This window comes from Loxodonta africana, chromosome 15 (genome assembly GCF_030014295.1).
Source record: "Loxodonta africana isolate mLoxAfr1 chromosome 15, mLoxAfr1.hap2, whole genome shotgun sequence".
In the NCBI taxonomy this organism is placed as follows: domain Eukaryota; kingdom Metazoa; phylum Chordata; class Mammalia; order Proboscidea; family Elephantidae; genus Loxodonta; species Loxodonta africana.
The window spans coordinates 72,577,066-72,601,366 of NC_087356.1; the positions used below are offsets into that span (position 1 = coordinate 72,577,066).

Consider the following 24,301-nt stretch of genomic DNA (forward strand, 5'->3'; position numbering starts at 1 on the left):
TCTCCAGTTCAATCGGCCTCTCTTCTTAAGCACAGAGCTAGCTGGGAAAACAGTAGAGCAGGGGCAGGGGACTTCTTAAAAGAGATAAAATCATAAAAACATGATGGAGACCGTGGAGATAATTTCATTCAACCAAAAACTTTAAATATGAAAATACTGAGGTTTGAAGAAGTAATACAATTTTTCCAAGGTCCCACATTTATTAGGGTCAGAGACAGGACTAGAACACACTGGACTCCTATACAAAGTGTTTTCTACTTTGCCCTTATCACAGATGTTGAGAGTTAAAAACTTACCTAAGTTGATTTTCATCTCTTTATATTTTATAACTTCATCCCTTCATGTTTTATACTTTTTTTCAAAGACATGCTGCCCACTAACCACTACATACAATGAATGTGCAAAATCAGACCACAGTGACCGAATTTACCCTGACTGCCTTCCCTGTTCTCCAGAAGCTTCAAATTTCCCTCTTTGCAGTTCTCTTGTTTACTTATATGCTTACTCTAATAGGAAATACTGTCATCATTTCCCTAATATGGGCTGATAATCGCCTCCAAACCCCAATGTACTTCTTCCTCAGTAATTTGTCAGTTTTGGACATTTTATACACTACTTCAGTTACCCCGAAGCTGTTAGCCTGTCTCCTGGAAAAAAGGAAGATCATATCCCTTGCTGGCTGCATCACTCAGACATATTTCTACTTCTTCCTGGGAACAGTGGAGTTCATCCTCTTGGCTGTCATGTCCTTTGACCGCTATGTGGCCATCTGTAACCCCCTGCGCTACACCATCATCATGAACAGTAGAGTCTGCCTCCTGCTGGTTCTGGGCTGCTGGGTGGGAGCTTTCCTGTCAGTGCTGTGTCCGATTATTGTGCTGTCCAGGTTACCTTTCTGCTTTAAGGAAATTCATCATTTCTTCTGTGACATTGGCCCTCTGCTAGAGGTGGCCTGTATTGATACTCATTTCATTGAGATGATAAACTTCCTCTTATCTTCCCTCGTCCTCCTGACATCACTGGTCCTCACCACTGTGTCCTACACCTATATCATCTCTACCATCTTGTGCATTCCCTCAGCCCAAGGACAGCAGAAGGCCTTTTCCACCTGTGCTTCTCACATCACCGTCGTCTCCATTGCCTATGGAAGCAACATCTTCATGTATGTCAGGCCCAGCCAGAGCCATCTGCTGGATTTTGACAAGGCGACTGCTGTCCTTACCACAATGGTGACCCCTCTTCTGAATCCCTTCATTTACAGTTTGAGAAATCAAAAGGTAAAGGAAGTCTTGAGAGAAGCAATCAGCAGACTCAGGTTCTCATTGCACAAGAGAACTTGAAACATTCATGACATTTTCTCAGAATGATTATTTTCAACTTTTTGACTCAGTGTGGAGAAAGGCATGTTTGAAAACCAGAAATCTAAGATGTGTAGGAAGCTATAAATAGCATTAGTGCCACATCAGAGGAAAGGTCTTGAAGTCAAGATCCAGAGGAGGCAATTCAGCCATAAATAGAACAACATGTTCTGAGCTCTGTTCTTGGATTGCCTCACACATGGACTTCCATGGATTAATGAAAAAGCACAGAAGTCAGAAATCCTGAATATCAAGCCTGGTTCTAATACTTTTTTTTGAAGAACCAGCTTTTGGCTTTGTTAATTCTTTCAATTGTTTTTCTGTTCTCTAATTCATTTAGTTCAGCTCTAATTTTTATTATTTGTTTTCTTCTGGTGCCTGATGGGTTCTTTTGTTGCTCACTTTCTATTTGTTCAAGTTGTAGGGACAGTTCTCTGATTTTGGCTCTTTCTTCTTTTTGTATGTGTGCATTTATCGATATAAATTGGCCTCTGAGCACTGCTTTTGCTGTGTCCCAGAGGTTTTGATAGGAAGTATTTTCATTCTCGTTGCATTCTATGAATTTCCTTATTCCCTCCTTGATGTCTTCTATAACCCAGTCTTTTTTCAGGAGGGTATTGTTCATTTTCCAAGTATTTGATTTCTTTTCCCTAGTTTTTCTGTTATTGATTTCTGATTTCTAGTTTTATTGCCTTGTGGTCTGAGAAGATGCTTTGTAATATTTCGATGTTTTGGACTCTGCAGAGGTTTATTTTATGACCTAATATTAATACTTTTTTTTTAATCAGGGGACACTTAGCCTACCTTGACTTTAGTTTTCTCATCTGTAAAGTGGGAAAAATAGTTCGTGCTTTCCTTTTCTTATTTTGTTATTATAGGCTTAACCAAGATAGCCTAGAAATGCAGCCACATGTGGTTAAGAATGGACACATTTTCCTGGGGCTTTTCAGATGTGGCAAAATGTTTGGTTTCACCTCTCACAGCTAAATACTATAGATAACAACAAAAACACCACCACCAGCAGCAACAAGGAAGAGGAGTAGTATAACCCAGGGATGGTATAATGCACTTAAATGTGTGTGTGTGTATATATATATATATGCATATATAATCTTCTTACAACCTTGAGATGCTGATATTATTATTACAGCCATTTTACAGTTAAGAAAACTGAGGTTTACAGAGGTTAAACTTCTCGCCCCAGGCCAAAACGCTGGTGAGTGGCAGAAATTTAGAGCATGTGAGCTTGGTCTCCTTTAACCCTCATGATATCATCAAGTGTGGAAGGGGAAGAAGATGAAGAGGAGAAACAGAAGTAAACCAGGAAGTTATCCATTCTTTCTGAAACCAGAAGTGTTCTCTGTCTGACTGAACAGCCCGGCAGATCAGAGCAGACCGAGAGTTGGATGCAGTCATCACAGATCATGAGAGGTCACTGGTTTGAAGGGAAAACCAGTTATTCAGAGGGCATAACTGATGGTGAGTCAGATGGACCATCTACGACAACTAGCCAATGTGTCCTTCATAAACAGAGAGTGAATTACAAATCTTAGGATTCATTTGGTTGGAAAAAAAAAAAAAAAACTAATCAAGCTAGCTTGAATGACAGTGTATTTATTATAACAACCAAGATAACATGAAACTCCAGAAGAGAAAAAGTAGCCAGACCTGCTTAGAGGCTAGAAGCAGGAACTAGAAATTCTTAAGGAACCCAGACAGGCATTCTTATCCCTTCTAAATCTCTAATCACTCTCCTTCTCTCTTAGAGGTCATATGGTCTCTGTATTACTGTTTTCCTCTACATACCTTGTGGTTGTTGGTGTGGTAAGTTGACCATTTTTAGATTGATCAAGGTGTGAGGCCACCACCCAGAAGTTGAATAGAGCAAGGGACCGCCCAGGGGAGAAGGGGAAATGGGAGAGGGGTCTTACACGTATCTAGGTGATGTAGTTCAGCAACAAGGTGCGGAGTCTCTGGATCGGAGAGCTCCGAAGGGCAGCAGTGTTTTGGGGTGTTTTATAAGCTACAAGGTTTGTCTTTTCTATGGTTAGCAGGCATTGGGTGAGTTTCATGTGGTATGTAAAGTAGAAAGCCTCTAATTGGCTAAAGCTGTTTTCTTGGACTCTAAAGCAATTGGATGTGTGAGAATTCAAGTTTGGTGCCAGCAGGCTTTGGGCTAATGGCCCTAGCCTGCTGTAAAGAAGTAAACAACATGGGAGCCATTTTAGGCCAATATACATCTCTGACCCATTTATGTAGCGATAAGCTGAAAAATGACCCCCAAACAGATCCAGGTTCTAGCCTCTGGAGCCTGTTCATGTTACCTTATATGGTTAGAGGATTTTGCAGGTGTGATTAAATTAAAAATTTTGAGATGGGGCGATTATCCTGGATTCTCTGAGTGGACCCTTAATGCAGTCACAGGGTCCTTATCAGGGGAAGACGGAAGGAGGTTTTACGTCACAAATAAAAAGGCAAAGTGATGATGGAAGCAGAGGAGAGATTTGAAGATGCTACATTGCTGGATTTAAAGATGGAAGAGGGGCCATGAACCAAGGAATGCAGCTCTAAAACCTGGAAAAGGCCAGGAAATGGGTTCTCCCCTATAAGCTGTAGCACAGACCTTCAAACACCTTGATTTGGGCCAGTAAAAATAATTACATACTTCCGGGCTTCAGAACTGTAAGAAAATAAATTTGTAATGTTTTAAGCTGTCAAGTTTGTGGTTACTGCAGCAACAGAAATTAATACATACTTGATTCATTTTTCTTTCTCTGCAGGCTGTTTTTCTCTATTTCTCTATGTACATGGAAGATAATCGCAGCTTCAGTTATTCACAAATATATGTATATATTTAATTACAGATATATATTCAATATATACAGGTACATAAATATCAATTATATTTGTTGCCCTCGAGCTGGCTGCAAGTCATGGCAACCCAGTGTACAATAGAACAAAATATTGCCTGGCTCTGCACCGTCTTTTCAACCACTGGTGTGCTCAATTCTACTGTGGTAGCCTCTGTGTATTTTGAATGGCTTCCAACTCAGGAGACTCATCTTCTTGCACCATATCAGACAATATTCTGTTATGATTCATAAGTTTTTCATTGGCTAGTTTTCAGTAGATTGCCAGGTCTTTCTCCCTAGTCTGTCTTAGCCTGGAAGCTCTGCTGAAACCTGTCCACCATGGGTGAACCTTCTGGTATTTGAAATACCAGTGGCAGAGCTTCCAGCATCACAGCAACACACAAGCCCCCAGGGTATGCCAAACTCACAGGTGGGTGAAGTGAATATATAGGCATACCTTGGAGATATTGCAGGTTCAGTTTCAGATCACAGCAATAAAGTGAATATCACAATAAAGGGAGTCACACCAATTTTTTTGTTTCCCAGTACATGTAAAAGTTATGTTTATGCTATACTGTAGTCTATTAAGTGTGTAATAGCATATTGTCTTAAAAAAAAACAATGTATATACCTCAATCAAAAAATACTTGATTGCTAAAAAATGCTAACCATCACCTGAGCCTTTAGCGAGTTGTAATCTTTTTGCTGGTGGAGGGTCTTGCTTTCATGTTGAAGGCAGCTGACTCATCAGGATGGTGGTTGCTGAAGGTTGGGGTTGCTGTGACAATTTCTTATAATAAGACAACAGTGAAGTTTACCACATCAATTGATTCTTCCTTTCACGAAAGATTTCTCTGTAACATGTGCTGCTATTCGATAGAGTTTTACCCACAGTAGAACTTCTTCCAAAATTGGAGTCGATCCTCTCAAACCTTGCAACTGCTTTATCAACTAAGTTTATGTAATATTCTAAATCCTTTGTTGTCATTTCAACATTCAGCATCTTCACCAGGAGTAGATTGTCTCAAGAAACCACTTTCTTTGCTCATCCATAAGAAGTAACTTCTCATCTGTTAAAATTTTATCATGAGATTGCCGTAATTCAGTCACATCTTCAACCTCCACTTCTAATTCCAGCTCTCCTGCTATTTCCACCACATCTGTAATTACTTCCTCCACTGAAGTCTTGAACCCTAAAAGTCAACCACAAGAGTTGGAATCAACTTCTCCCAAACTCCTGTTAATGTTGATATTTTGACCTTCTCCCATGAATCACAAATGTTCTTAATGGCATCTAAAATGCTATCTTAGTCATCTAGTGCTACTATAACAGAAATATCACATGTGGATGGATTTAACAAAGAGAAGTCTATTCTCTCACAGTCCAGTAGGCTAGAAGTGTTAATTCAGGGCACTGGCTCCAGGAGAAGGCTTTCTTTCTCTGTTGGCCCTGAAGGAAGGTCCTTGTCATTAGTCTTCCCTTGGTCTGGTAGCATCTCAGCCCAGCAACCTCAGGTCCAAAGAACACTCTCTGCTCCTGGTGCTACTTTCTTGGTAGTATGAGGTCCCCATAGCTCTCTGCTCACTTCTCTCTAGTATATCTCAAAAGAGATTGGCTAAAGACACAACCTAACCTTGTATATGTCATCGATATAGCTGCCACTAATCCATCTCATTTCATCATAGTGATAGAATTTACAACACATAGGGAAATCACATAAAATGATGGACAACCACACAATACTGGGAATCAAGGCAGGGTTGACAGATATTTTGGGGGACACAATTCAATGCATGACAAATTGTGAACTCTTTCCCAGAGGTTTTCAATTTACTTTGCCCAGATCCTTCAGAGGAATCACTATCTGTGGCAGCTATAGCCTTAGGAAATGTATTTCTTAAATAAGACTTGAAAGTCAAAATTACTCCTTGACCCATGGGCTACAGAATGGATGCTGTGTTAGCAGGTATGAAAACAACATTAAACTCCTGTATATCTCCATCAGAGCTCTTGGGTGGCCAGGTGTATTCTTAATAAGCAGTAATAATTTGAAAGGAATCTTTTTTTCTGAGCAGTAGATCTCAACAATGGGCTTAAAATATTCAGTAAACCAGTTGTTAAACAAATGTACTGTCATCCAGACTTTGTTGTTCCATTTATAGAGCACAGGCAGAGAAGATTTAATGTAATTCTTAAGGGCCCTAGGATTTTCAGAATGGTAAATGAGCATTGGTTTCAGCTTAAAGTCACCAACTGCATTAGCCCCTAACAAAAGAGTCAGCTTGTCGTTTAAATTCTCTTCTACAAAGACAAATTTATTTTCTCACAGTCTAGTGGGTTACAAGTCCAAATTCATGGCTTCAGCTCCAGGGGAAGGCTTTCTCTCTCTGTTGGCTCTGGAGGAAAGTCGTTGTCCTCAATCTTCCCAGGCTCAAGGAGTTTCTCAGACACAGGGACCCCCAGTCCAAAGAACTCACTCTGCTCCTAGTGCTGCTTTCTTAGTGGTATGAGGTCCCCATCTCTGCTTGCTTCCCTTTCCTTTTATCTCTTGAGAGATAAAAGGTGGTGCAGGCCACACCCCAGGGAAACTCCCTTTACACTAGATAGGGGATGTGACCTGAGTAAAGGTGCTGTGAAAATCCCACCCTTATCCTCTTAACATAAAATTATCATCACAAAATGGAGGACAACCACTCAATACTGGGAATCATGACCTAACCAAGTTGACACGTATTTTCAGGGGCATACAATTCAATCCATGACATAGGGCTTTGCTCTGGATTAGACTTTGGCTTAAGGGAATGCCGTGGCTGTTTGATCTTCTATCCAGACCACTAAAACTTTCTCCATATCAGCAAAAAGGCTATTTCGCTCTCTTTCATTCATGTGTTCACTACAGTAGCACTTTTAATGTCCTTCAAGAAGATTTCTTTGCATTCACAACATGGCTAACTGGAGCAAGAGGCCTAGCTTCAACTTCTCTCAGCTTTTAACATGCCTTCCTCTCTAAGCTTAATCATTTCTAGCTTTTGATTTAAAGTCAGAGGCTTGTAACTCTTCCTTTCATTGTAGGGTTATTAATTGGCCTAATTCCAATACTGTGTCTCAAGGAATAGGGAGGCCCAAAGAGAGGGACAGAGATGTGGGCAGTCAGAACACACACAACATTTATCAATTAAGTTCACTGCCTTATGTGGATGTGGTTTGTGGTACCCCAAAATAATTATAATAGTGACATCTAAGATCACTGATCACAGATAACCATAACAGATATAATAATAATGAAAAAGTTTGAAATATTGCGAGAATTACCAAAATGTGACACAGAGACACAAAGTGAGCATATCTGGTTGGGAAAACGGTGCTGATAGACTTGCTTGACAACAGGATTGCCACAAACCTTCAATATGTAAAAAATGCAATATCCACAAACCACAATAAAAATGAAGTATGCCTGTATGTGGATATATATTTTTAAATGGTCTGTGTTCAAAACCCAAATTCCTAGGAATGAGAATTAAATTGGTACACTTAGAATGAGATGCCCAATGTTAATTAACTTAATTGTAAGAGGAAGGGATGGCAAGGAGTCAAATCACCCCTCTCCACACAGCCACTCAGCAAGTGCTTCAGGGGCAAGCACTCTAAATAGAAGATGTAGGAGCAGAAAGAAGACAATAGACATCTCTGAGATCATAAAGGGTCTGGACTAGTGGGGTCATTGACTTTTTATCTACAATGGCAAGGATGGGGACCTTAAGAATTGTCATGGAATGTATCATGAAAGAGCAGGTAGATAAAGGGCTACCTTAAAAAACAGATTCAGAATACTAGAAAAGAGCGTAGGCTATCATAAAAATGCAGTGGACAGATTTTAAAGACAAAAAAAAAAAGTAGACAAACATCACCAAGAATGAAGCAGTCATATAATTTTCTGCCCTGTACAAAAAAAAAAAAAGTTTTTTTTTTTTTTTTTTTTTTTACTCATGACCAGACAGTAATGAAGATGGGATTTTGAAAGTTGCTGTATTCTTTCCACAAACTGAATTGCTTAAAACAACACAAGTTTATTATTTTACAGTTCTGTAGGGTTGCTATGAGTCAGACTGGACTTGAGAGCAATGAGTTTGTTTTTTATTTTTTTTTTTTTTGTAGGTCAGAAAAAACCAAAACAGTATGACTTTTTACAGTCTGTACTAAGTCTTAAAATCTCTATCTTTCATCGTCTACAGCTAGGAGAATTTAAAAATTCCATAATCTGAAGGACTGGTGATAAAACAACAAAATAACTGAGAATTATATATTTCCATTAGCTATGTTTGATTTTGGAAACCCTGGTGGGCTGCTAACCAAAAGGTTGGAAGTTCGAATCCACCAGGTGCTCCTTGGAAACTCTATGGGGCAGTTCTAGTCTGTCCTATAGGGTCACTATGAGTCAGAATCGAATTGACAGCAACAGGTTTTTTTTTTTTAATGTTTGATTTTATTTAAATCATTGTTAAGCAAAGATGTATATAGTTGTCCCTTTGTACTCTTTTCTTTTAAATGAATTTCCATGGTATTTAAAAGCCCTACTCTGGTATGATTAGGGCACAAAATGAAATTCTGAATAAATAATTTAAACATGATTTTAATGCCCAGGTAGGAATATCCTCAGATTGGGTCAGTCTTCAAACTGAAAATACAAAAATACTTCGACAAACTCTAAAGAAACATACAAATACATTGTTTTATTATGACGCTGATTATAATGATGATGATCATCAACACTGTCATGAGGAACAGATAATATTGGCTTCTAAATTGATTCTGATTAGTTGAGTCACTTGGAAATGTGAACTGCTGGTCCCAGGTTCTGAGACAGCTGGAAAGTCCTTGACTTTTCCTATAGTCTGCTATGACTAGTTGTTTTAAACTAGTTTTTTTTTTGTTTGTTTGTTTTCTATATGGGAGATTGTAAACGGAATAGTCTGTAGGAGTTTCAAACAATATCCCATGTGCTGGATAAATTGTATCCCTCCAACTACAGATGAAGGGGCATCCCTACTGGAGAATCACTGTTTTATGTAATGAGTTCCTTGTTCCTTCCGCTTTCCAGCTAATTCTCACATATTCCCCCTGACTCTGTTGTAATAAATCATACAGTAAGAATAACTACCAATGAACAACAGAAGAGTTCTCAAAAACTGTGGAAAAATATACCAAAGTATTTATTTCCAGTGGTAAAACTATACATGAATTTACTTCATTCTCAAAGTTTACTGAAAAGTAGTTGTCCATGTATGTGAACGCATGTGTGGTATATATTTTGGAGGCTTGTATTTTCACTGTGAGCTTTTAAAAATCCATTATGGTCTAGGATTTCTGACCAATTCCAAGGACATTGTTTAAAGTTAACAGAGTTTCCATTCATTAACATGCTTTCTCTTCTTCAGTACTTGGCAACATATAATTTTTAAAGTCTTAACTATTTTAGGTACCTCAGCCATTCGCAGTACAGATCTTGAAAATACCTGACCATCATGTAACCATACAATCAATGTAAAAAGAGAGGAGCTTGAAAATAATACGCTAACTATGAGAACTACTATATACGAACAAAAAAATAAAATACCAAGTTATTTCTAGTAGTAATGACACATACTCTTTACATGCAGAAATATACACATATGTCCTCCTGATGTAGGACAGAACTCTAAAAAACAAAAGTTTATAACAATCAAGCAAACACTGAATCAAGAAATAAGCAACATTGAAACGGTAGGAATCTTTGTGGATTTTTTTACTTGACCGTGCTGAACCTCTCCCTGGCTCAGGACCCAACCTGAGGACATCAGCCTGTCCTCCTAACGTGGGACTCTGGTGCCTGGTACCAGAGGAAGCAGAGCAGACTTTATTCTCAAACTCTTGAGTTTATGTATTCTAACCTGTGTGGTGCCTGTCTGAAGAATTGCCGCAAGCTTTTTTCTCTTTTTCCCTCTCTCAACCCATTCTGGACAGAAAAATGGCAGGAATTGCTCAAAAATGCTGTAAGGCAAACCATCAACTCATAGCCACCAGAGGCAATACAGTATAATAGAGACATAAAATAGACCACCTAAACCCTCGAAGGAAAAGCTGTGGAGTTTCTTCAGGAAATTAGGATTCAAAAGCACCAGTGTATATAGGATAATTTAGAAGCCATGTACATATTGTACATATTCAGGACAAGGTACATGCTCAGAAAAGGCTTGCAAAGAGGTGGGAAAATACAACCTACAATGAGAGGAAAAATCGATCAATTGAAACTGACCCAGAAATGACAGAGATGATAGAATTTGTACACAAAAACATTGAAACAGTCATTATTTTATCTGTATTCCATTTGTTCAAAGTATTAAAGGAAAGACTGACCACATTAAGTAGAAATAAAAACAACAATGTTTTAGATGACAAAATACACTAGAAGGAATTAATGGCAGTTTATTCACTGCAAAAGAAAAGAGTAGTGAATTCAAGACATTTAAAAAAATTGTCATTGAGTCAATTCTGACTCATAGAGACCCTATAAGTCAGAGTAGAACTGCCCCATAGGGTTTCCTAGGAGCAGTTGGTAGATTAGCTGACCTTTAGGTTAGCAGCTGAGCTCTTGACCACTGCACCGTCAGGGTTCCTCAAGAGATCAAGAAAAAAAACAACCCACTGCCATCAAGTTAATTCCAACTCATGGTGACCCTATCAAGAGATAGAGTAATAGAAACAATACAAAATGAAACACAGAGAAAAAAGTCTGAAAAAAATGAAAAGAGCATCAGTGAAATGTGAGAAAACTTCAAACAAATATATACTTACTTGGAGTTGCTAAAGGGGGAAAGGAACTGAAAAACATATGAAGAAATAATGATTAAAATTTTTCCAGATTTGATGAAAACTTCAAACCCAAAGATCCAAAAAGCTCAACAAACCCACACACACACAAGAAACATGAAGAAAACTACACAAAAGCACATTATGATCATAGAGCTAAAAACCAGTGTTAAAGATAATATATTAAAAGAAGCTGAAGGAGAAAGACCTATACATACAGAGAAACAAATATAAAGTAGCAGTACATTTCCTGTTAGAAGCCACATATTTCATCTATAGAAGATAATGAAGCAGCATCTCTAAAATACTGGGGAAAAAAATGAAAAACAAAAAAACTTTCAGATTTTTACCCAGTGAATTCATTACCCTGTAAAAATGTCTTTTAAAAACAAATATAAAACAAAATAACTTTTTCAGATATATATGTTTATTAAGTTTCTAACATATATGTATATATAAGTGTCATATTCTACTATGTAGATATATATACACGGTCACTATGAGTAGAAATCGACTTGACAGTAACGGGTTTTGTACACACACACACATATTATATACATATATATATATATTTGTTGTTAGGTGCCATCAATTTCAACTCATAGCTACAAGTAGAAATCGACTCAATAACAACGGGTTTTAATAATCATCATTGTCGATTCTAATACCAAAACCAAACCCACTGCCATCGAGTCAATTCCGACTCATAGTGACTCTATAGGGCAGAGTAGAACTGCCCCATACAGTTTCCGAGGAGCGCCGGGCGGATTTGAACTACTGACCAACAGATTAGAACTGCCCCACAGAGTTTCCAAGGAGCACCTGGTGGATTCAAACTACCAATCTCTTGGAAAGCAGCAGCAGCACTTACTCACTGTGCCATCAGGGTTTCCAATGTATGTATATACATATCGAGTCAATTTCAACTCATAGCGACCTCATGTGATGGACAGAGTAGAAAACAATAGAGTTTTCTAGGCTGTAATCTTTGTGGGAGCAGATAGCCAGATGCTTCTCCCATGGACCTAACGGGTGGGTTCAAACTGCCAACCTTCAGATTAGCTCCTGAGTATTTGACCATTGCACTACCATTGAGCCACCGAGACAAAATGGAGAATAGGATAGGAAGACAATAGAGTCATCCATAGGCTGTAGATCTGGATGAGGTCATGGAGTGTATGTATAAGAACAAAGATCTGTATAACGGGGAGATTATGGCCCAAGATTGATAAACTGGAGGTTGGAACATCAGAGATTGAGTAATTCCATGTAATGGCAAAATCCAGGTGATAACAATGAAGTACAACATTTAAGAGGCATGCAAGTGATGTTGGTTGCTAAGCGCTGTTCAGTCACTTCTGACTCATAATGACCCTACATGCAACATAAAGAAACACCGCCCAGTCCTGTACCATCCTTACAATTGTGCTTATGCTAGAACCCATCATTGCAGCTTCAGTGTCAATCCATTTCGTTGAGGGTCTTCCTCTTTTTTGCTGACACTCTACTTTCCAAAGCATGATGTCCTTTTCCACGAACTGGTCCCTCCCAAAAACATGTTCGAAGTATGTGAGACGAACTTTTACAATTCTCCCTTCCAAGGAAGAAACCCTGGTGGTGTACTGGTTAAGCACTACGGCTGCTAACCCAGTGGTCGGCAGTTCAAATCCACCAGGCACTCCTTGGAAACTCTATGGGGAAGTTCTACTCTGTCCTATAGGGTCGCTATGAGTCAGAATCGACTCGACGGCAGTGAGTTTTTTTGTTGTTGTTGTTTTGTTTTGTTTTTTGGTTTCTTCCAAGGAACATTCTGGCTGTGCTTCTTCCAAGACACATTTATTCCTTCTTCTGGCAGCCCATGGTATATTCAATATTCTCTCCAACACCATAATTCAAAGGCATCAATTCTTCTTTGCTCTTCCTTTTTCATCGTCCAGCTTTTGGATGCATATGAGATGGTTGAGAACACCATGGCTTGCATCAGGCAAACCTTACTCTCCAAGATGATATCTTTGTTTTTTAATACTTTAAAGAGGTCTTTTGTGACAGATTAGCCCAATGCAATGCATCGTTTGATTTCTTGACTTCTGCTTCCATGGGTGTTGATTTTGGATCCAAGAAAAATGAAATCCTAGAAAACTTCAATATCTTCTCCATTTATCAAGATGTTGCTTATTGGTCCACTTTTGAGAATTTTTGTTTTCTTTATTCTGAGGTGTAATCCGTACTGAAGGCTGTAGACTTTGATTTTCAACAGTAAGTACTTCAAGTCCTCTTTGCTCTCAGCAAGCAGGATTGTGTCATCTGATTATCATAGACTGTTAGTCTTCCTCCAATAATGACATCTCGTTCTTCTTCATATAATCTCGCTTCTCAGATTATTTGCTCAGTATACAGACTGAATAAGGATGGTGAAAGGATACAACTTTGATGCACACCTTTCCTGATTTTAAACCATACAGTATTCCTTGTTCTTTTCAAACAACTGCCTCTTGGTCTAAGTACAGGTTACGCATGAGCACAATTACCAGTTCCAGAATTCCCATTCTTTACAAGGTTATCCATAATTCATTATGATCCACACAGTCCAATGCCTTTGTGTAGTCAATAAAACACAGGTAAACATCTTTCTGGTATCCTCTGCTTTGAGCCAACATCTACCTGACATCAGCAATGATATTCCTCACCCCACATCCTCTTCTGAATCCAGCTTGAACTTCTGGCAGTTCCCTGTCAATTTACTGCTGCAACTGCTTTTGAATGATCTCTAGCAAAATGTTATTTGTCTGTGATATTAACGATTTTATTTGATAATTTCTGCATTCTGTTGGATCATCATTCTTTGGAATAAGCACAAATATGGATCATTTCCAGTTGGTTGGCCAGGTAGCTGTCATCCAAATTTCTTGGCATAGATGAGTGAGCATCTCCAGCACTGCATCCATTTGTTGAGACATCTAAATTGGTATTCCATCAATTTTGGAGCCTTGATTTCGCCAATGCCTTCAGTGCAGCTTGGACTTCTTCCTTCAATGCCGTTATTTCTTGATCATATGCTACCTTCTGAAATGGTCGAACATCGACCAATTCTTTTTGAAGCAGTGACTGTGTGTATTTCTTCCATCTTCTTTTGATGCTTCTGGTATCATTCAATAATTTGTTCATAGAATCCTTCAATATTGCAACTTGAGGCTTGAATTTTTTCTTCATTTCTTTCAGCTTGAGAAATGTTGAGCCTCTTCTTCACTTTTTATTTCATTATAAAATATACTTTGCACATTTCATTATAAAATATACTTTGTCTTCTCAAGCCACTCTTTGAAATCTTCTGTTCAGCTCCTTTACTTCATCACTTTTTCACATTCACCTTAACTGCTCTACATTCAAGTGCAAGTTTTCTTCTGATATCCATTTTGATCTTTTCTTTCTTTCCTGTCTTTTTAATGATTTTTTGCTTTCTTCATATATGACATCTTTGATGTCATCCCACAACTCATCTGCCAGTTTGTCATACTGTGGTGGCTTGCATGTTGCTGTGAAATTGGAAGCTATGCCACTGTAATTTCAAATGCCAGCAGGGTAACCCATGGTGGACAGGTTTCGGTGGAGCTTTCAGACCAAGGCAGACTACAAAGAAGGACCTGGTGGTCTACTTCTGAAAAAACAAATTAGCCAGTGAAAACCTTATGAACATCAGCAAAACATTCTCTGATATAGTGCCAGAAGATAAGTTCCTCAGGTTGGAAGCCACTCAAAACACAACTGAGGAGGAGCTGCCTCCTCAAAGTAGAATTGACCTTAGTGATATAGATGGAGTAAAACTTTTGGGACCTGCATTTGCTGATGTGGCATGATTGAAAACGAGAAGAAACAGCTGCAAACATCCATTAATAATTGAAACATAGAATGTATGAACTATGAATCTAGGCCAATTAGAAGTCATCAAAAATAAAATGGGCGGTGAGAGACAGATGGTGGACAAGTCAGACAGACTAAGCCATCCTGCTGCAACAAAGACCTGAAAAACCAATTAAAACAGATATAGACGTCAATCCTGGCACCCTGAACCTTAAATGAAGGGATAAAGTATTAGATTGGAAGTCACTAAAAAGAAGAAGAAACTGATAGAAAACTGGGAAGGAATAGAGATATGCAGAGGAAGTTCTGGGCCAAACAGCATGGCCATCTTGGAATAATAACAACCCCACACAGAGAAAGACACCTCCACAGAATTCCCAATAGGAGACAGGGGTATGGCGTTGACACGCCCACGACTAAGTAATGCCACGTAGGCTGGTAACAGCTCAAGGTGAAGACCAGACTCTCTCACCCAGTAAAAACAGGAGCATGTTCCTATAACCCATACCCCTCTCATGAACAGTGGCTGTAAGTGCCCCCATCACAGCAACCTTGATGCTGGAAACCACAGCACCAACCCAACCTTTTGATGTCCTCCATCTAGCCCCATCTACCCCTTCATTCATCCCCCTACCTCTCTCCTCAATCCCACTGGCCATGGCCCTGAAGAGACCCAGCCTGGAACCCAAACCCCTTCCCAACAGCTCTGAACACCTCCTGCTGCTGCCCATGGACCTTAGGAGAACTGATCCAGATCCCAGGCCTCATCCCACTGAATCTGGAACACTCCTGCCACTGCCGAGGGACCTAAGGGGACAACAGCCTGAGCCCCAGGCCTCTTGCCTTCACTCTGGGTGCTTCCTGCCCCCTGCTGAAGACCCAAAGTGTCCCAGCCTGGAAACCAGGCATTTCCCTCAATCAGGCCCCCTCCTACCAAATGCCACAGATCTGCACCACAGATAAGTGACCATCTTCTGCCCTTTCCCACCTCCTGGATCTACCCTGCTGAACCATAGCTGAGCAACTGATCCTGCACACATGGACAAGGTGGTGAGAACTATTGTGCCCACATGCAAGCAAGCAATAATGCAGGCCTCCCCACTCACTCAGACATAACCAAACAAAACAAGAAAAGTAGGACAAAACAAACTTACAATCAATAAATAAAGACGATAATACCAGAATGTCTCAAGACAGCAGACAACACCAAAACATATTTAAAAAAAAAAAAAAAAAGGACAAAATGGATCCAGTAAGTAAACAGTTGACCTTCTGGCAGGAGAAAAGTTACTGAAACTACCTGTTACGGAATTCAAAAGTCTAATATTCAAGGCTCCCCAAGAGATTAGGAAAGAGATCAAGGAAAATGCTGACAAAATCTTGGAAAACACAGACATAACCAGGCAAAACATGGCCCAAACCAAGGAAAATACAGACAAAGCAATAGAAGAATTCAGGAAAATAATACAAAAACAAAATGTCAAAATAAATAAAAATTAGAAATCACACAAAAACAGCAATCAGAAATCCAAAACACAAACAACAATATTTCAGAAATGAACAATGTAATAAAGGATTTAGGAGCAAATTTGAAACAATGGAAGAATCAGTGAAATCAAAGACAAATCCAAGGATGCCACTTTACTTGAAGAAAAATCTGACAAAACAATGAATAAAACCTAAGAACTATGCAGAATAAAATGAAAAGAAAAAAATTGCACATAATCAGAGCTCCAGAATAGGGGCAGAAAATGGAAAAGACACAGAGGATCACTGAAGATTTGCTGATAGAAACATTTGCTAATATCATGGAAGATGAAAAGCTGACCATCCAAGAAGCACAATGAACCCGTATAGAATACATGCCAAAATAAAGTCACCAAGACATCATAATCACGTTCGCCAAAAATAAAAACAAAGAAAGAATCCTGAGAGCAGCTCGAGAAAAACAAAGTCACACACAAGGGGGAAACAATAAGACTAAGCTCTGATTGCTCAGCAGAAACCAGGAGGGCAAGAAGGCAATGAGATGACATATATATAAAACCTTGAAACAAAAAAATGGCCAAACAAGGATAATGTATCCTGCAAAATTCTCTCTCAAACATGATGGCAAAATAGGGACATTTTCAGATAAACAGAAATTAAGGGAATTTATAAAAAAAAAAAAAAAACTTACAAGAATTATTAAAGGGAGTCCTTTGGCTAGAGAACCAACAGCACCAGACAACAACCTGAATCTATGAAACAGGTCAGTATCAGCCACATATTGACTTAGGTAATGAACTACCAAGGATAAAACAAAACTAAAAGATTCAAAACAGGAAACTAGAAACGTCAATCTGTAAATGAAGACAATGTCAGGAAAATAAAAAGGGGGAGCACATGGTGTAAATATAGAACTTTCAAGTAGAGAGCAAGTTAAGGTGATATCACGTAATAAAAGGCTGGATCAAACTTAAGAAGATACAGGTAAATTTCAAGGTCACCACAAAGAAAGTTAACAAACTTACTCATCAAAATAAAGAAGAAAAACATAAAGTTTCATTAAACACAAAATCGACAATAACAAAAGAAACTAAAAGAAATTGCACAAATGAAAGGAACTCAGCACAGAATAAAAGGAACAAAGAAAACAACAGCACCACTAAAGCACTACAAGATGTCAGCAATAAACTCACACCTATTGATAAATCAGTAATCGCACTGAATGTAAATTGCTTAAATGCACCTGTAAAGAGACAGGGAGTGACAGAACGGATTTAAAAAAAAAAAAAAAAGGACCTATCAATATGCTGTCTACAAGAGGCACACTTTAGACACAAAGACATAAATATATTAAAAGACAAAGGACAGAAAAAAATAAATCAAGCCAACAGCAACCAAGGAGAGCAGGAGTAGCAGTGCTAATCTCAGTTAAATAGACTTTAAGGCAATAACCACCATAAAAGACAAGGAAGTATACTATATAATGATTAAAGGGACAATCCACTATGATGACATAACCATCTAAATATCTATGCGCACAATGACAGGACACCAAAATACATAAAATAAGCTCCAACAGCACTGAGAAGAATAATTGGCAATTCCACATTAATAGGAGACATCAACACACCACTCTCGGTAAAGGACAGAACATATAGAAAGAAACTCAACAAGGATACAGAAGATCTAAAGACCACATTCAACCATCTTGACCTCATAGACATATATAGAACACTCTACCAATAGCAGCAAAGTACACATTCTTTTCCAGTGCTCATGGGACATTCTCCAGAATAGATCACATCTTAGTCCACAAAGTAACCATCAACAAGATGCAAAACACTGGACCAGACTTACGGGTCTGACAGACACCGAACAGACCCTGAGAGTATGGCTCCTGGACACTCTTATATCTCAGTAATAAAGTCACTCCTGAGGTTTACCCTTCAGCCAAAGATTAGACAGGCCCATAAAACAAAATGAGACTAAATGGGCACACCAGCTCAGGGGCAAGGATGAGAAGGCCAGAAGGGCAGAAAAATTGGTAATGGGTTACCCAAGATTGAGAAGGGGAGTGTTGACATGTCGTGGGGTTAGCAACCAATGTCACAAAACAATATGCATATTAATTGTTTAATGAGAAACTACTTTGCTCAGTAAATCTTCATCTAAAGTACGCCAAAAAAAATGAAAAAAAAAAAAGTTTAGTGAATCACTCAGGCCACTGTGTTGAGAACAGACTATAGAGTTACCAGGGCAGAACCAAGGAAGTCAATTAGGAAATTTCTTAATATTCAGGTGGGAGGTGACAATGGCTCACATGGGACCTCAGGTAGAAGCAATAGAGGTAGAGAAAAGTGGTTGTATTCTGGACATATTTTGAAGTTAGACACCCAATGCCAAGAAAATGTGCTACTTGTTTGTACAAACAAGTCATGGCAGCAATTGCTCTCCCTGTTTATGCCCAGCAAAGCATGGTTTCCTCATTGTGTGGGTCTGGGGTAGGAGTTTGATTAGCTGTATACTGAGGAAAACATCTCAGGATTTATGTACCCAGTGATTGTGAGACAATACATTAGTGGTGCCAAGGGGTAGCCTGGGGCCCATACCATAATCTCCGTCAACACCCATACTCCAAAAGCCACTAGAAATAAACACAAATAAGCTCTCATTATGCTGTGATACAATGGCTCCATCTCTGGGTATAAAACCTCTTCCAAGATATGAAGTTTGGTCATTAAAAATTAACTTTAAACTGAGAATATGGTCCCCAGACACCCTTTTAACTCAGTACTGAAGTTACCCATAAGGTTCACCCTCCAGCCAAAGATTAGACAGGCCTGTAAAACAAACAATAATACACGTAGCTCAACCATATATATGAGACTAAATGGACATACCAGCTCAGAGGCAAGTACGAGAAGGCAGGAGGGGACAGGAAAGCTGAAAGCAAATGGAAATGGGGAAGCCAAGGTTGAGGAAGGGGAGAGAATGACATATCATGGGGTTAGCAACCAATGTCACTAAATAAAATGTGTATTAATTATTAAATGAAAAACTAATTTGCTATCTTCACCTAAAGCATAATTTAAAAAAAAAAAATTCCAAAACATTGACCTAATACAAAGCATGTTCTCTGATCACAACATATTAACAGTAGAAATTAATAAAAGGTAGAGCAATGCAAAAGATAAAATACATGGAAATTGAATACTGCATTGCTTTAAAAAAAAAAAACTGGGTAATAAAAGAAATCAAAACATTTCTAGAATCAAATAAGAATGAAAACACATTATTCTCAAACCTTTGGGACACTGCAAAGGCAGTGTTCAGAGGTCAATTTATATCAATAGGCACACACATCAAAAAAGAAGAAAGGGACAAAATCAAAATGTTAGCTCTACAACTTGAATAAATAGAAAAAGAACAGCAAAAGAAACCCACAGTCAGCAAAAGAAAGGACATAATAAAGATCAGAGAAGAAGTAAATGAATAGAGAATAGAAAAACAGTACAAAAAATCAACAAAACCAAAAGTTGATTCTTTGAAAAGATCAACAAAATCAACAAACCACTGGCCAAACTGACAAAAGTAAAAAGGAAGCAAATAAGAAATGAAATGGAGAACATTACAACAGACACAACTGAAATAAAAACGATCATAACAGAGTACTATGAAAAGCTGTTTCCAACAAAGTTGAAAACCTAGAGTAAATAGACAAATTTCTAGAAATACACTACCTTCCTAAACTAACACACACTGAGGTACAAAACCAGAAAAGACCCACAATAAGAGACTGAAAAGGTAATTTTAAAGAAAAAATCCCAACAAAAAAAAGCCCTGGCACAGGTGGTTTCACTGGAGAATCCTACCAAAGGTTCAGAGAAGAGCTTGCACCAGCACTATCAAACTATTTCAGAACATAGAAAAGGAAGGAATACCTCTGAATTAATTCTATAAAGCCAGCATAACCCTGATACAAAAAACAGGCAGAGAGAGTGAAATAAGTCAATCACAAAAAGACAAATATTGTATGAGACAACTACTGTAAAAGCTTATGAAAAGGTTTACATACAAAAACAATATGGTTATAAGGGAGGAGAGGGGTGGGGATGGAAAAACAATAGTCAATAGATAAGCGGTAACTTTGGTGAAGGGTAAGGCAAGCGGTAACTTTGGTGAAGAGTAAGGCAGTGCACAATATTGGGGAAGTCAACACAGCCTGTACAAGCTCCGTAGACACACCCCAACTCCTTGAGGGACCGAATTGCTAGGCTGAGGGCTGTGGGTACCATGGTCTCAGGGAACATCTAGCTCAATTGGCATAAGAGAGTTTATAAAGAAAATGTTCCACCTTCTACTTCGGTGAGTAGTTCTGGGGTTTTAAAAGCCTGTGAACAGCCATCTAGGATACTCTGGTGGTCTCACCCCTTCAGGAAAGGAAGAATGAAGAAAACTAAAGACACAAGGGAAAGATCAGTCCAAAGGGCTAATGGACCACATCTACCACGGCCTATAGCAGACTGAGTCCAGTACAACCACATGGTGCCTGGCTACCACCACTGACTGCTCTGACAGGGATAACAATACAGGCTCCCAGACAGAGCTGGAGAAAAATGTAGAACAAAATTCTAACCCAAAAAGAAAGACTAGTCTTGCTGGCTGACAGAGACTGAAGAAACCCTGAGAATATGGCCCCCAGACACCCATTCAGCTCAGTAATGAGCCCACTCCAGAGGTTCACACTTCAGGCAAAGGTTGAACAGGATCATGGAACAAAATGAGACTAAAGGGGTACACCAGCCCCAGGGCAGGGACTGGAAGGTAGGAGGGAACAGGAAAGCTAGTAATAGGGAACCCAGGGTTGAGAAGGAAGAATGTCAACATATTGTGGTGTTGTTAACCAACATCATAGAACAATGTGTATACTAACTGCTTGATGAGAAATTAGTTTGTTCTGTAAACCTTCACCTAAAGTTCAATAAAAAAAAAAAAAAACAGGCATTGTAGACTAATATCTTTCATGAATATAGATGTCTTCATTATCTAAAAAAAAAAAAAAATTATCTAGTGCTGCTATAACAGAAATACCACAAATGGATGGCTTGAAAAAACAGAAGTTTATTCTGTCACAGTTTAGGAGTCTAGAAGTTCGAATTCAGGCTGGAAGCTCCAAGGGAAGACTTTCTATCTCTGTCAGACCTGGCCTGTGTTCAGTGTTCCCCTGGTCTAGGAGCTTCTGAGCAGTGTTCCCCTGGTCTAGGAGCTTCTGAGCACAGGGACTCTGGGTCCAAAAGACACACTCCCCTCCTGGTTCTTCATTCTTCATGGTAGGGGATCCCCCAGTCTCTCTGCTGGATTCTGTTTTTTAATATCTCAAAAAAGCTTTACTAAACATGAACCTAATATTGCATATTGAGTCCTGACTTATTAACATAACTGCTTCTCATTCTGCCTCATTAACATCATAGAGGTAGGATTTTAAAAACATAGGAAAATCACATCAGATGACAAAATGGTGGACAATCACACAATCCTGGGAATCATGGCCTAGCCAAGTTGACACACATTTTGGGGGCACACAATTCAATTCATATCATAGATGCAAAAACTCTCAACAAAATTCTGGCAAAGCAATTCAGCACCTTATAAAAAAAAATACTCTGTGACCAAGTGGGATTAATATCAGGTACGCGAGGATGGTTCAACAATGGAAAATCAATCAACATAATCCACCACATAAAATAAAAGAAATGAATTACATGATCATCTTAATACGTGCAGAAAAGACGTTCAGTAAAGTCCAACACCTATTCCTAATAAAAACTTTCAATAAGATAGAGATAGAAGGGAAATTCTTCAACATAATAAAGGGCATATATAGAAAACTAACAGCTGACACCATTCTCAAAGGAGAGAGGCTGAAAACATTCCCCCTGAGAATGGAAACAAGAAAAAGATGCTCTTTATCACCATTCCTAAGCTAGAGGAATAAGATAAGAAAAAGAAATAAAGGACATTCAAATTTGTAAGGAAGAAATAAAACTATCCCTTTCTGTGGATGATATGATACTACACATAGAGAGCCTTAAAGACTCCGCAAGAAAACTACTGAAACTAACAGAAATGTTTGACAGAGTAGCAGGATACAAAATAAACATACAAAAATCAGTTGGATTCCTATACACCAATAAAAAGAACTACAAAAAAGGAAATTGGAAAGCAGTACCATTCATTTATGACAGACCCTAAAAAAGTAAAATACTTAGGAATAAATCTAACCAGGGATGTAAAAGACCTATACAAAGAAAAGTACAAAACACCACTGCAAAAAACCAAAAGACACCTACATAAACGGAAAAACATACCATGCTCGTGGATAAGTACATTCAACATTGTGAAAACGTCAATTCTACCCAAAGCAATCTACAAATACAATGCAATCCCAATGTAAATACCACAGCATTCTTTAACAAGGTGGAAAAACTAATCATTAACTTTTTAAAGGAAAGAGGCCCTGAATAGGTAAAGCATTATTGAAGAATAACTACCTGACCTCAAAACCTAATATACAGCTATGGTAGTCAAAACAGCTTGGTACCGGTACAACGACAGACACGTTGATCAATGGAACAGAATTGAGAACACAGACACAAATCCATCTACCTACAGCCACCTGATCTTTGACAAAACCCCAAAGTCCATTAAATGAGGGAAAACACAGTCTTTTTAACAAATGGTGCTGGCAAAACTGGATCTCCAACTGTAAAAAAAATGAAACAGGACCCATACCTCACACCATACACAAAACTAATTCAAAATGGATCAGAGACCTAAATAGAAAACCAAAAACTATAAAGATCATGGAAGAAAAAATAGGACCAACACTAGGGGCCCTAATACATGGCATAAACAGGGTACAAACTATAATTAACAATACACAAACCCCAAAAGATAAGCTAGAAGAATGGGATCTTCCAAAAAGTAAACACTTACGCTCCTCAAAAAAATTCACGAAAAGTAAAAAGAGAACCTACAGACGGGGAGAAAATTTGGGGCTGTAACATATCCAAAAAAGGTCTAGTCTTTAAAATCCACAAGAAAATTCAACACCTCTACAATAAAAAGACCAGTAATCCAATTAAAAAATGGGCAAAAGATATGAAAAGACGCTTCACCAAAGAAGACACTCAGCAGCTAACAGGCTCATGAAGAAAAGCTCGTGATTATTAGCTGTTAGAAAAATGCAAATCAAAATCATGATGAGATACCATTTCACCCCATCATTAAGACCATCAATCAAAAAAATAATAATAACAAATATTGGAGAGGCTGCAGGGAGATCAAACTCTTATGCATTGCTGGTGGGAATGCAAAATGATACAACTATTTTGGAAAATTATATGGTATTTCCTTAAAAACTGAGAAATAGAAATACCATATCATCCATCGATCCCACCTCTAGGAATATATTCCAGAGAAATAAGAGCCATCATAGGAATAGACATATGCACACCCATGTTCATTTCAGCATTATTCAAAAAACAAAAACAACCTAAGAGCCCAACAACAGATGAATGGATAAACAACTATGGTACATACACACAATGGAATACTATGCAAAGACAAAGAGCAATGATGAATCTGGGAAATGTCTCGTAACATGGATGGTTCTGGAGAGCATTATGCTAAGTGAAATAAGTCAATCACAAAAGGAAAAATACCGTATGAGACCTCTATTATAAAAACACGAGGAGGCGGGGCCGATATGACAGAGTAGTCAGACACTTCTGGGGGTTCCTCTTACAACAAGTGAATCAATTATATATGACAATCTAGAAGGCCTGAACATCAAAGGCAAAGTTGAGGAATTGGGCTATGTGGCGGGGGAGCGGGAG

At 38.5% G+C, this 24,301-nt stretch overlaps 1 protein-coding gene across 1 annotated transcript; it reads left to right on the top strand.

The window, feature by feature from the left end:
- The first annotated feature begins 392 nt into the window (after positions 1-392).
- LOC100664401 (olfactory receptor 6M1-like) lies at positions 393-1,340 on the top strand. Its single transcript, XM_003418274.3, has one exon. It carries the CDS (start codon positions 393-395, stop codon positions 1,338-1,340), a length of 948 nt encoding a protein of 315 aa, XP_003418322.1.
- Positions 1,341-24,301: the final 22,961 nt, after the last annotated feature.

Bases quoted from the DNA above. Each gene is read 5' to 3' on its own strand.
- LOC100664401 (XM_003418274.3), top strand. From the start codon at position 393: ATGAATGTGCAAAATCAGACCACAGTGACCGAATTTACCCTGACTGCC.